This window comes from Temnothorax americanus, unplaced genomic scaffold (genome assembly GCF_048541705.1).
Source record: "Temnothorax americanus isolate GAGA-0224 unplaced genomic scaffold, ASM4854170v1 Scaffold10, whole genome shotgun sequence".
Classification (NCBI taxonomy): domain Eukaryota; kingdom Metazoa; phylum Arthropoda; class Insecta; order Hymenoptera; family Formicidae; genus Temnothorax; species Temnothorax americanus.
The window spans coordinates 4,026,603-4,040,772 of record NW_027509231.1 but is presented as its reverse complement, the minus strand read 5'-3'; the positions used below and the strand labels follow the sequence as shown (position 1 = coordinate 4,040,772).

Genomic DNA, 14,170 nt, shown 5'->3' with positions numbered 1-14,170 from the left:
TTTTAGTCTTTTAATTATAAGCCGCGGTAATCCCGCGCGTTGTGTAACTTCGCGTCATGAGTTCGTATGCAACCGATTTTGCACAATTAAATCGTATCTTACTGTCGCAAGATTTACATTTTTGCTATCGAACGGAATAGTAGATCGCCGTAAACTAAATCGTAGAGTTTCTCGTTCTCTTTTTCTCTGAAATATATAATCTACAGATCTAATCTAATCTAAAATATAATATAATATGTAATCTAAAGTATAATCTATAGACTTAATCTAGAGCTAATAATCGTGATCTCGATCTAATAATTATGATTCAAAAATAATAGAAAAGTTTTTTCCGCCAATGAATATAAAATAAAATCACGAACTTTAATTGACTATAACTTGCATATTTATTCACAAAGTTTGTGATTTTATCTAATAATTAATGATTTTTGCGTTATTGCCGTCTGCCTCGCGTTCATCGGAAAGCTCTCGCGTTGCGTTATATATCGTAATGCTTTTCCACTTGCTCTGAACGCGCACGAGCCGACGCTATTTCTGTTCTGGACGTCACAAAAGGACTCGTTTGCGAATGAGCGTTTCAAGTGTGTTATAGTTGTAGATCTCTTCCATCCGTTGCGTTCGATCATCAAGTGTGACCTCAACCGGCAATTGGACCGTTCTCTACTGCCGCAATCTGTGCGATATCAAACTCGGTCTTATTATATATATCGTCACGCGCGAGAGCGCCATCAATTTATCCGGCAATCAATCCGATAGAGACACTTTATACAAATCATATACAAATCGTCTTCGGAAAAAAGAAAGAAAAAGAAACTCCGACATCTCGTAATTCGTACGAAAACCTTGAACTTTAGAACTTGTTTTTTTTTCTCGGAAAGTAAGGATGGTTCGGTTTTGCGTTGCAACGAGGGCACAAAATGGCAAGGAGAGCTGAAGATATGTCGATTAGATCGCTGAATTCTTTATTTCATCGACACACACATCGTATACGGTTTACGCAATACGGCATGGTATATACAGCACAGTTACATGATAATGTGGAAAGTGGTTTAAACGTAAAAACATCTCAACACATTCGGCGAAATTGTATCTTGAGCATTTTGTTCTTGGTCTTCATAACTGTCGTCCTCCCGCGGGGCTCGTTAAAATAGATAGTAAGTCTGTAACGGACATTGCGATCGCGTGTGAGATGATGAGGATAATAACGCAATATGTGCGATTTATAAAAGATTATGGGAATCACTTACCCTCGGAGATGACTCCGCGTAACACTTGTTGAACGTGTACGCGTACTCGCAATTATCACCCTTTGCTGCGAACAGAGAGAAATGCGATTGGCCATTAATTATTATACGTGACGCGAAACGAAGGATCGTGTGTAATCGAAAATAAAATCAAACACCACACTCGGGTAAAATGTCAGAATTAAATAGAAAGTAAAAAAAAAAAAGAATCAAAGACTCGAAGCTTTCGATATTGAAGAGGCGCTTGTTACATTATAATAATTCAAGAGACACAAAAATATATATCTTTTAGGGAGCTTTTCGATCGCAATTTTTCTTTTTCTTTTTAATTATTGTCAATCTAATTGCGATCGAAACGTGCCGTTAAAAATTCCTGGAATCATCAATTGCGCTTTAATCAGTTTGGAATATCCTCTCAATTTCGAAGCGAGTTATTAACTAATTTCAGGTGATAATTTCAAGAGGATTATAATACTTCCAGATTTCGTAAGTGTTTCGAGCACACGCAATCGATCGGGACGAACGAAAACGAAAAAAAGGACAGTAGATACCCAAATAGTTACCGATCCCCTTGCACTCGCTGATCGCTTTCTCGACCTCGGCTCTATAAGCGGGTATTCTCTGGAAGAATGTCAGCATCCCGTTCAGACTCAGCTCTCTCTTGTCGTCGACCAGACCGAATTGTTCCCAGAGGCAATACATGTAGCACTGCGAGAAATCAGATTGAATCGGCCTTTAATGCTCGGCCGTATCTTTGCATTTCGACGCTGGGATAACGATTCTCTCTTTTTTTTTTTGCCCAGGCATAATTTGACAATTCACGCGCCTCGCGCATCGGCACTCACCTTCAATTGACGTGTTTCCGGCCATTGACCGTTTCTTACCGCTTCTATGTCGGCTAAAAAAAAAAACGTATTCCATATATATATTCCATATATATATATATATATATATATATATATAGATCCAATTTCAGTTCCAACAAACTTAATTTCCATTGTAAGTTTTTTGGAACTCAAATTGGATGCATCGAACGCGTTAACGTTAGGTTCATTATCTCTCTGATATAGTGTTAAATTCGTAGTCAAATTATATCAATTTGAGTTATTTCAAACCATTCCTATAAATCTGTTGAATCTGTAATTCCAAATCTGTAATTCCTAATCAATACGTCGTTAATTTAACTGAAGCAATGTAAATTTAACTAAACCAATGTTAAAATAATACTGTTTTGTGTCAAAATAATAAATGTTGACACACACGGTAGTTAAAAATAACAAAACGTTATTTAACTTAGGCGTATTGGTTTAAATTTTATCTTTTAATATTTAACGGTGTATAGGATTAGGAAATTATTCTGCCAATTTAATTTGAAGCAGGAAAACTCGGTTTCGCGAGCATCGCAGCTGCATTCTATAACTTTATGCGTCGTCGCGGCAATTAAAAGGGCGCGATCGATAATTTCATTCACGCCCGAGGTGAACGAACTCTCTCTCTCTCTCGTTAGATACCTGTAGCAACTCCCGTTTGCGTTTGGCAGGCGTTCACGACACTGGCTGCGGTCGCGATCATCTGATCGGAAACGAAGCTGGGTCTCGTCTGCAAAATAGATCGGCGGTGTCATTGAGACTAATAGACAGTAGTCGAGATAAATAGCGAGAAACGAGCGCTCTCGCGGAAGCTGTATTGGCGAACTATAATACATTTGTTTATCTACAGCAACTTGGCGAAGGAATATTTTGTCGTAACGTAATTATTTCTCTTTGTTATTGTTTCAATACCCGATTATATTTTTATAATTATTTCAATATCGCCCCCGCGCGTTTTTCATTTCTATAAGTTCCGCCACAAAGAGACAAAATAGAAAAAATATTATCCCCTCTCGATTTAAAACTCGTTTCCATTCTGCACATCAGAGAATTTTAATTCTCGTTTTCGACGTTGAATAAAAAAATCGAGTAGATTACGATTGTGATTGTCTCTATATTGAAAATATCGAGTCCGAAAGTGTCGCACGCGTTATTGAACGTGTGCACTCGTCTCCGACCGATATTCTACCTCCTCTTGATTTAAAACCCATTTAATTCCATTCTGCACAGAGAATTTTAATTTTTGTTTTTGATGTTGAATAAAAAATCGAGCAAATCGCGATCGTAATTATCTTTATATGGGAAATAAAAAAAGCATTATTGAACACTCAATTAAAAAAAAAAAAACTTCCACGATTCTCTGTTCACTTCTATCGAGTTTCGTTTAAGCTTCGAGAGACATAGTCGCACCCCTGACTCTCTGATTTTAGAGGAATTGTAAAAAATAAAATAAAAAATAGATTTCTATCGAATTCCCCCGTATTATATATTTTTAATTCAATTAATTTTCGAAGGGGTACAATTTTTCGTTTGAGTTCCCATCCCCCCAGGTTCGCCTATATGTCTCGATCAGCTCTGCCACCGCCCCGTTTTGTCACGTACCCCGCAGGACACGATCCACGCCTGAAGGAGGAAAGTCAGGGCGACTGCGAGGAGCCTCATCCTTGGTGTCTCTCGAGCTTCCGTATCCTTATCACTTTATCGCGGAACCTTCTTCCTTGCTGCCGTCGGTGGTGCGAGCGCGTACGGTACGTTCCCTTTGTTCGCGGCGATTTCCGGCGCGTGTCGACGAAGGCGAAGGCGTGCGAAGTACGCGCCGTGCGCGAGGCGAGGGTGCGGACTGAACGTCGGAGACGGGAGAGAGAGAGTGGCGGGACGCGGGTGGCCGAACGGGGGTCGGGATGAGAGATGAGGCACGAGGTCCAGAGGCCGAGAGAGAAAGAGAGAGAGAGAGAGAGAGAGAGAGAGAGAGAGAGAGAGAGAGAGAGAGAGAGAGAGAGAGAGGTGGAAGCTGCGAGCCCTGCCGCGCGCAGCCCTCGAAACTGATTCGAGAGCAGGTCGCGAGCTGTTATCCTTCTCTCCCTCTCTCTCTTTCTCTCTCCTCTCCCTCTTGTTCACAACGTGTCTTTTATGTTTCGAGCACGAGGAGCCTTGGGATAGAAATTCGAAAATAGCGCGATTTTTTCTTCCTTCATCCTAATAGCACAATTTAATTGCAGCAATATTGGCTAACAATATATATCTAATTTTTATGTTGGGTATAGAAACTAATTTTTTATATTAGTATTAAATTGTAAAGACGATCTTTAGATTCTTTATTAAATGCTTTAAATCTTTATTATATGCTAAAATTGGCGGTGCACTTGCATTTTATTAATAACCAATATTAGCTTTACTTTGGAAAATATTAGCCAAAAAATATTTCCAATACAACCAATATTCAGTTAACATGTTGCCAATGTTGTATTGTGCTACTAGGGTACCACCTTCTTGCTCGGATGAGATAACGTCGATTTATATATATATAATTGAAACAACAAACAAGTACTTCCCAATATTTGATCCTGTCGATTTTATAGATTAGATTTCTTCTTTCCTCGACGTAATCGTGATTAAATGATTCGACAACACGGTCGAAACGTTCCACATCGTATAATGCCGCCGGCGCGGTGTATATAGCGCGCTCTTTTCATCGCGCGAAATTACCGTGTCTCTCCTCGGTATAGAAGAGCTTTCGATTCTAGGCCAGGTCACACACATAGACAGACGGATTTGATTGGCGGATGTTACCAGTTTACGATCCGACCCTACGTAATATCTCCTCTCTATCCTATATGCGACGTCGACACGAATACACGACACTCCTCCGTCCCTCCCTGCTCCTCAGTCTTCATCTTCGCGCACGCAGTTTTATATGTATACCGAATCACCCTGTCGAGATTTATCATCATTATTTTTGCCCTCGTTACGAGATACCTGAAATAACTCTGCATTCTTTTAACTACGAAATACTATAGACAAAATAAAAGAATCGCGAATAGAATTTATAGAAAAGGAAGTTTTTCAACAATCATTCATAATTCTTAAATCTTTAACAATTTTTTAAATTAATTCGGTTAATTCATAATATTCTGTACCGATTAATTACAGTAACAATTTCGAACGATATCCTTTCTGCAGTTAAGAAAATAATTATATACATATTGAAGTCATAGCTTTACATTTATTTCATTGAATGCTGTCCGACCAATGTAGTCCATTTCTACTGGCCGCACGAGGAACGTGCACATCGTTTCTGCTGTTATCGCATCAGTTCCGTTCTAAAATAAAATATACATAATATTCCGTTAGTTCCTGACTTCCAATGAAGAAGGAAGGAAAAGGAGGAAAGAAATACAGAGCGCAAGTAAAGTGAAGAGATCTGTCAATGGATATTTTGTACGATCAATTACAGTCTCGACTACTTGCTTGTCCCTCGCGCGTCAACATTTAACAAATGCTGCACGCATAATTAGTAGATTAATCAATATCTTCGTTGATAAAACGACTCGGTATAAAATTGTACGAGGAATGAGTTATATTCTATTTTATTCTGTTTCCAACGGTAACCGATTATAAGGGTGACTTCGACTAAATTCCACTTAACTTAATCTGCGATTAATTTATTGTCAATTAAGTAACACATCTGTACTATCGTGGATAAAGTTAATTTCTTTATACAGTTAGAAATTTCGCTTTAAGCAATTCTGATCAGAGTTTGGAGTTTGGTCGAAGTCGCTCTTATCCCCATCTCGCCATGTTAATTGCCTCTCCGCGCGAGTAGCGCGTGTTGCATTTACAGGCGCAGATATTGCGTATCTATACAGAAAATTAGGGAAATCAGGTTCTATAAAAGAGAATTAAAATAATGCTCGCGAGATATGTAGAATTTATTAATGCAAGATGCAAGAAATAACAATATTATTTTAAATTGTATATAAATTTTAATTAGCATAATTTCTTACATTTTTTATTGCTACGCTTGTTTCTTACTATTATTTTATTGTTATTATTTCTATTCTAAAGAGATCCTCTAATACTTTCTTTGATTTTATTCTCTTTCTTTTTTTTACTGATTTTCTCATAAATATTCTACTACCCTTATTATAAACAAAGTTCTTTATAAAAAAAAATGATAAATGTATAACGTATTAATCAATAATAAATAATGCATGCATTAATCTCACTCAGTCAACACCCGAGCATCAGTTACATTAAATCGATATGGTATAATTTCGCACTCAACAATTGTAAATCTAAACACGACACGCATGTTATATATTTTTGTTATACATATATTATTATTATAATGCGAAATTATAACATCGATATAGGTAACGCAACTGATGTTCGGTGCGTTGACTGGACATTTTGTCAAATTTTAATCAGAACTTCGTGACTTTGCATGTCGTGTATTATCTTCTCAATGGATGTATTCTAATAGATATTTTGCACGCGTGTGCATTTTAATTTTCCAAACGTCTTTCGTATTACGCGATACATAAAAATACGAATTGGAATTCCATCTTCTCAATTCTGACACAGGAGCTAAAGGTCATCCGAGGCGGGCTTGGCGGTACGCCCGGACGCGTCATTTTTGGGCGCGAAAAGCGTAAAAATGCGCGGAACTAGAAAATGGACGCATTATTCGTCGCATATATCCGCGATCTTTTCACGTGGCGCGTCCGCGCATCGCGCATCGCGCGAAAGCGCGACACACGTGGGACGCCGCGCGCGAGAGTTTTCTGGGTCAATATAATTCCGGTGGAGGTGCGCGAGCGCGCCCGAGAGCCGGGTCCCCGAATATAACCTCACTTCTCTCCGGTACAGTCGCCGGCGGAATTATTGACCATCGGCCGTCCCCGAATGAGCGCTCGTTTCATGTTAAAGTCGGTCGCGTTTGATTGACATAAACGAGGTCGATCGCCGTTGCGAATATATTGAATTAAAAGGTATTCCTTTCAGGACACCAAAGTCTTGAGAATTAACTGATTTTTTGATATCTTTACGCCAGAAAAAAATTAAACCACATTACCGAACATATAAAGAAGAATTATGACTTTGAAAATTCGATATTTTATATGTGACGTTATCGAAAAAGTCAATTTTCTACATTTCAATGTAATAATTTGTTTATCTTAAGATTTAAGATATTAAATATTAACTGCACTACACACACACACACACACACACACACACATATTCGCTAAACTCTATACTTTCGATAGTGCCGATAAAAATACAGAGTCACCGAATATTTAAACAAAATATCTATGTTAAAAGTTGACTTAAAATGTGGTTTATAGATGAATATTTTTTATGGCGACTTTCAAGGAATTATTTGGCAACGCTGGCGCTGCAAGCTGGTGCGCTCATGTCACACTTCAGTTTATATATAATGTACGGTTTATTATCAACTTTTATTTTCACAACGTGTCCCTTATTTTTGCCCACATTACTCCTCACTTGTTATGTTTCTTATCACACATTATTATTATAAAATATCTCTTTGATAAAAAGAAAATGTCACAGTATTCTCTGATCGATGAACGTGACACTCACATGGACACTTTTGTTATCAACTTCACATTTTACACGCGGCGCCCTGAAAAGCGCAGCGTTGCCATATTGTTCTGACAGTAAAATTTACCGAAAAATGAAAAATTTCTAAATACACATAATATTTTCACTTTTTTCTTATAATTAAACATAATAATCACGTATAACGTGATTTTATATAAGTTTAATGCAATATACAAGAGTTTGCTGAGGCCCCGCTTAAGCGCCTACGGTACAAAATATACGCTCCTCCGTGAAAGGAATACCTTAAATCACACCGTATTAAAATAAATAATAATAGTCCTTTATTATAACAGGAAAAAATATCCTTTAGCTGAATGAAAAATAAGAAGAATATAATAGAAAACAAAAATAAAACCAAGAGCAGTTACGAGAGTAAGCGAGTAAGCTTTAATTTGAATGCAGATTGCCACTGAAAAAAGCTAACAATATTGGAATAATTGCTCGCAGACATCAAATAATTCTAATCAAAATGCAAGAACTTGTCCCACAAAGTGCAGCGGTGATGTGCCATATATTTATATACATTTCTTATAATAAGCTCGGACTGTCTTAAAAAATGATTGAGCAGTTTAAAAAAATGAAAGTTACAAGATCAATATTCTATTCTCTAAAATCGTCGAATTAGAACGCGACGCGATTTAATTCAATTCGTTATCCCAACAAATATTACAAAGAAGGATCTCGTCCCGACGCCCGCGCCGCCGCCGCCGCCGCGGCCGTTAATTCCCACCGACTGTACTTTTCCCGCGTACAGTCCGCTGGACAAAAATTGACCGTCCCGCGCTGGGACAAGTATTGACCGCCCTTCTTCGCGGACTGCTCGGGAACGCGACGGGATCACGTCGGGCATATCATATGTGCATATATATATCGTTAATCGTGCGTCCATCGCCACCTTTCCCCCTTTTCACCTAGCTGAGTTTCGGCGGGCGGGCCGAAACGAAACACGGATCGGGGAGTTTTGGAATTTCGAACGACACACCTGTCGCTCGCCACGGACTGTACCGACGGTGGCGCGGTACAGTACAGTCCGCGGGATCCTAATTGACGACGCGCGTCGACCCTCGACCTCGACCCTCGCGCGAGGCTCTCCGACTCCGGGAAGCGGGATCCCGCCGCACGCGTGCGATCCGCGTCGCTCTTCACGCGCGCCCGTCCCGACGTCGCGACGCTCATATGCGACGCGCCGGCCGACGTCGGCGCCGCGCGCCGCGCCGCGGGACAAAAGAATCTCGACGGACTGTACCACGGCGCCGGCGGCAGTTGTATTGACCGCGGCGCCGCGTGTCCCTCCCGCTGGGGTATACCCCTCCGTCCCGCCGTGGCGCGGCGCGGAGCGGAGCGGAGCGGAGCGGACGACCGCGCGTTTCGACGAGGCGAGGAAGAGGACCCGGCGCGAGGACGTAGGCGAGCGGGTGGTGGATCGCCGATCGCCGCGCGAAGAGTCGCTTATGCGGGTGCGGGAGAGGCGTCCGGGTGAAAGAAAAAAACGGCGACGCCGAGAATCGGCGAGCGAGACAGACTCTGTCTTCGGCGACGCTCGGCGATGTCGACGGCCCGCGGGAACGACGACACTCATCGTTGAGTTAATCCGGGAATCGGATCCTTTTTCCCAGGGCCCAGGATGCTCGCGAGTGGCCGCGAAGCCGAGTTTTGAGAGAGAAAGGAAGAGAAAGAGAGAGAGAGAGAGAGAGAGAGAGAGAGAGAGAGTGTTTCGAAGGCGACGATCGGTGGTCGCCTCTCGTCACGTGATTCGCGTTCTTTCGCGTACGTCACGCGTTCGCGTGCGATTTAAATCCCCGCTTGGCACGTCGTCGCCCCGAGGACGAGCAGGAGGATGGGCAAGACGAGAGGCGTCCACGAGACGACTCCCGAATTGAGGAATCGGATGGTGGGAATGTACGAGGCCGGTCTGGGCCTAAGAGAAATTGCCGCCGCGGTTAATTGCTCGGTAAATAAATCTCATTCCTTGTTTTCACACCTTTTTGTTGACAATTATAACAATTGCCGCGTGTAATCGAGCAACTCGACTACCGTGCAATTAATAAATTTCAATTTCTAACGTTTGAAATTGTAGTGTATTTTGACTCTTGCGTGCTTTGTCGAGTTTCTCTGCGACTACTCAGCAAACTCCAAGTAACATATAACTTTTATACATGCAAGTTAGAATTTAAATGCAATATAATTGTTGAGTAGAAAGTTCTAATTTATATGTAAGAGTTACATATTACTTGAGGTTTGCTGGGAGCCCATCTACACTTGTTAATATGCATGTCTTGGCCGCTTCCAGCAACGTACGGTGAAGAGATGGCTGAATAGATTCGACAAGGAGGGCACGGTGGAGACGCGGGATCGTTGCGGACGCAAAAGGGCCACCACTCGGGAGCAGGACGAAGCGATCATTCGTCTGGCCTCTGAAACGCCCATAACGGCGGCGAAGGCAGTGCTTCCTGCGCTGGGTCTCACCTGCTCCGTGGATACCGTGAGAGAAAGGCTGCACAAGGCTGGAATTCACAACTGGAGCCCCTCGCGCAAATACATGCAAAGGATTCCGTTGGGGTTAATATTTTTGAATGCATTTTAGACTTGCACTCTTTCAGATTATTATGCAAATCCAAATTTGTTCAAGTAAGATCTCAGAAGATTCTTAATACAAAGGAGCAAGCATCTTGTTTGTAAGAATAGTTTAATTTTTATCTTGTCTTTCTGATTATTCGATTTATTTTCCAGTGATGCGGACGGTGCGGCAATTCAGCAGGCGGTATGGCGGCCGACCGGCACCCAGTTGGGCAAGAAGAAAACTTCCAAGGACTCGAGCAGGCCTGAGAGACCTAGTGCCACGGTTAAAAAGAAGACACCTTCGAAAAAGATCAGATCTCGAAAGGCATACTCCGGCGATGGCGCACCGTCGGAAAGTCTGAAGCAAAACCAGAACACCGAGCAGCAGCAGCAGCAACAACAACAACAACAACAACAGCAGCAGCAGCAGCAACAAGGATTCGTGTTTCCTCAGCAAAATCTTCCTCCACTGCCTTCCGCTCCTCAAGTCACCGAGATGCAACCCTCCACGCAGCCTGTATCCACGAGTCAGACGGAGTTCGGCAACGCGTTGAGCTTGGTGCAACAACCGCAACCCATCTATCAGCATCCGGGATTGAGCATGGTACAAAATTGGCCGTTAGATCTGGTGCAAGGCAGTCACCATTATCCACAGGTTTGTTCTTATTTTCTAAAGCATAAATGCAATACGCGTATACAAGGCATGAATCTTATATTTGTATATTGTCCGCAGGGACAACCAAATCCCATGCCTCACGAGTCGCAGACGCAATTGCAAGAACTGCACACGCAGCAAGAACAGCAGCAACAGCAGCAGCAGCAGCATCACGCGCAACAGGCCCAGCAGCACATGCAGGCACAAGTGCAGGCGCGATTGCAGGATCAGCCGCATCAGCAGAATACTCACAATCAGTCTCACCATCACAATCTCGATCAGCAGCGATTGTCGGTAGTAGAGCACCAGATTCAGCAGCAACATCAGCGTTTGCAGTCTGGCATACCTAGTCCCGAGCAGACGATCGTGATAGTAGGCTCGGATAGTTCGAACACTTGTAGCTCGAACGAGAATAGCCAGTCGTCCTGCGAACCCCAACAGAGTGGTAGGGAATCGTCGCGGAAAAGCCGTGAGAAATCGGAGACGGTACGGCAGAAGAGAGCGAAGAAAGGCGGCAAAGCGAAGGGAACGTTGGAGACTAGCGTGGAGCTCAGGAACCGCATGATCGGAATGTCCGAGGCCGGACTGTCCACTCTGTCTATCGCGCTGGCGATCGATAGATCGGTATGTTGAAAGTATTGCTCTTATTCGCTAGGTTTTGAATTAAAGATCGTATATTGCCATATGTGAATAGTTGTTAAAGTTGTATTACAAACTCGAGAGAGTTAACGCAAGTGATTTACATGGACATGATTTTGAATTAATCAGGAACGTACTGTTAAAAGATGGTTAGAACGTTGGCATAAGGAAGGCAATGTGCAAACGAAGGAACGAAAGGGTCGACGTCGAATCACAACCAAGGAGCAGGACGAGGCCATCGTCGCGATGGCTACTCAGCATCCTCTCACCGCCGCTAAATATGTAGCACCTGCGCTAGGTCTTAAGTGCAGTGTGGATACAATTAGAGAGAGGCTACACAAGGCTGGGATACACAGTTGGAAGTTGGGCAAAAAGCAAGGGTTAGATGAACTATATCTTTTTAATTTTCCTTTTCAAATATTCTTGAGAAACTCCTAAAATTTTTTCTAAGACATAAATTTATTTAAAAATCTGTTGCCATCTGTTTAAAAATAAAATTACTTTCTAATTGTAGAACATCTTTTGTAACGTAGAAAACGAAACTTGTAATTAACGTTGCATATATATATATTTTTTTTTAGCGAAGGCAATGCAGTGCACACAGTCCACCTGTGGCAGCCGAGTGGCAATCGCCCCAACAAGCCGAAAATGCCGATCGAAAAGAAGAAGAAAAGTAGTGATAAGAAACGTAGTCAGATAATGAACAACAGTCAGAAACGCGTCGCGCGGAAAAAAAAGAGCAACGAACCGCCGCCACCGCCAAAAACGACTCCGCCTCCGGCGAACATAATACCGCAACAGTCTGCATTACCGTTCCATAATCCCGAGAACAGTGAGTATCATAATGTGTATATTTCTTCATATACGTACATTTAATCGGAAAGAAAATTTAATTACTTTTAAAACCACTTTTCAGTGGCAAATTACGTTCCAGGTCCTAACATAATGGTGCACATTCCCGCGCCGCCTCCTACCCTACCGCAGTCACAACTACCTCCGCCACCACTGGCACCGCAACCTATGCAACCGATGGGCCCGATAATGCAACAGAGACCGGACTGCAGATTGGCACCGATAGTTCCGCCCGTATCGAGCTCGAGTAATTCCGGCGTCGCCTATCCGTCGTGCATGGTCGGCGGCAGTAGTCACGCGAGTCACATGGAGCAAACGGACCCTCTAAATTACGAGCCGTACATTTGGAGTTTTTAAATACACCACTATATAATTTGAACCGCGTATGTAGGACTGAAAATAGAAAGGTTCAAGTTACGTTTGAACTTTGCCATTTGTTAGAGCTCCGTAAAATTAGGTTTGTACGAAAGACTCTGCAATTGAGAAAGCTTTTGAGAGTCGATGATGCAAAGATTCTGTCAATACGATTAAGATAAGTATTTTAACGGTTGCGACTTTTTGTGTACGATTTAACTTAACATAAATTGCAATATTAGACGATACGTCTGCACAAGTGCGTGCACGTGCAAGAAGAAAGGTGATTTTATTGTTATATATCTGAGAAACGCGCGCGCGCGTTATTAACTTTATTATTATTAACTTTAAAGAGAGACTTTTACGGTGACATACAGCGTTTAGACCAATTTAAATCAACATGAAAACTATAGTATGTAAATATGAAATCGTATAGAGTAGAGCAAAGATGTGCGTTACGTTTATTTTGCTATATATTGTCTCTTTAAATAATGTGCAGTAATTAGAAATTATTGTATATTAAAAATTGACTTTTATACAACACGATCAAACTTCATTAAATTAAGGTTTAGCACTTATGTTGTAAATATTTTTAATGGTTGAAAGAAAACAAGATCTGAATATCAAATGATTTCGGTAAAAGGCAAATATCTGCTGATTCGGCATATAAACTACTTATTAATTAGCTGTGTAGCATAGAAAATCCAAGAAACTTCTTAACGAATCCAGTGATAGATCTATTTTCGATATATAACTCCCCTATTCGATTATTTCTTTGTAAGAGTTTTATATATATACATCCATAGATGATTTTAGATAGTGTATATTCTATATATTTAATTAATACGTATGAATCTGCTTTAAAACTACAGTACAAATTGGATTGTTCCAATTAGAAAAGTGTGTAGCGAATCAATTTCAAACAGGCTGCCAAGATACATCCGATGTGTAAACTATCTTTTTTTCCATCATATTTATACGTGCACACAAGTTCTTTTAAAGTTTAACGTAGTCGTTACAGTATCACAAGACTATGTCACTGTTTCATATATAATGTTTAATGTTGCCGTTACATTATCACAAGATTATGTCACTGTTTCATGTATACCAATTTTTTAAATGCAGCATCCGACTAAAAATCAGTGTCCATATTACACAATTTTAGATATTATAGTAAATAGAGATTTTACATACTACAAAATTTCCTGTTCTAAAAGTTATTTTTTTTTTTTTAAACGAAGCAGTATTCATATAGTTCGTCCGCATACAATTACCGGTGGTACAAATGCAAAATAGTGCACTAGTAAAAATGTGAGAAATATTGTAGGTAAATTTCGTCTAATATTTCAAATGCCCATTCATTCATGCATTAATAT

General features: G+C 41.1%; 2 protein-coding genes across 3 annotated transcripts; one reads left to right on the top strand and one right to left on the bottom strand.

The window, feature by feature from the left end:
* Positions 1-941: 941 nt before the first annotated feature.
* Obp10 (odorant binding protein 10) lies at positions 942-4,034 on the bottom strand. 2 transcript variants are annotated; one of them, XM_077411974.1, is made up of 6 exons: positions 3,716-4,021; positions 2,756-2,843; positions 2,090-2,142; positions 1,796-1,952; positions 1,248-1,312; positions 942-1,160 (listed from the first exon to the last, which is right to left on the bottom strand). In XM_077411974.1, the coding sequence occupies exons 1-6, from the start codon at positions 3,773-3,775 to the stop codon at positions 1,143-1,145; spliced, it is 441 nt and encodes a 146-aa protein (XP_077268100.1). In that variant the 5' UTR covers positions 3,776-4,021; the 3' UTR covers positions 942-1,142. The 2 variants fall into 2 exon arrangements, with proteins under 2 accessions (XP_077268100.1, XP_077268093.1); XM_077411967.1 differs by having other exon boundaries at positions 1,126-1,312; positions 3,716-4,034.
* Positions 4,035-8,648: 4,614 nt separating this feature from the next.
* LOC143900472 (uncharacterized) lies at positions 8,649-13,372 on the top strand. The gene is made up of 7 exons (XM_077411867.1): positions 8,649-9,686; positions 10,026-10,294; positions 10,466-10,949; positions 11,028-11,573; positions 11,718-11,968; positions 12,170-12,420; positions 12,505-13,372. The coding sequence occupies exons 1-7, from the start codon at positions 9,573-9,575 to the stop codon at positions 12,795-12,797; spliced, it is 2,208 nt and encodes a 735-aa protein (XP_077267993.1). The 5' UTR covers positions 8,649-9,572; the 3' UTR covers positions 12,798-13,372.
* Positions 13,373-14,170: the final 798 nt, after the last annotated feature.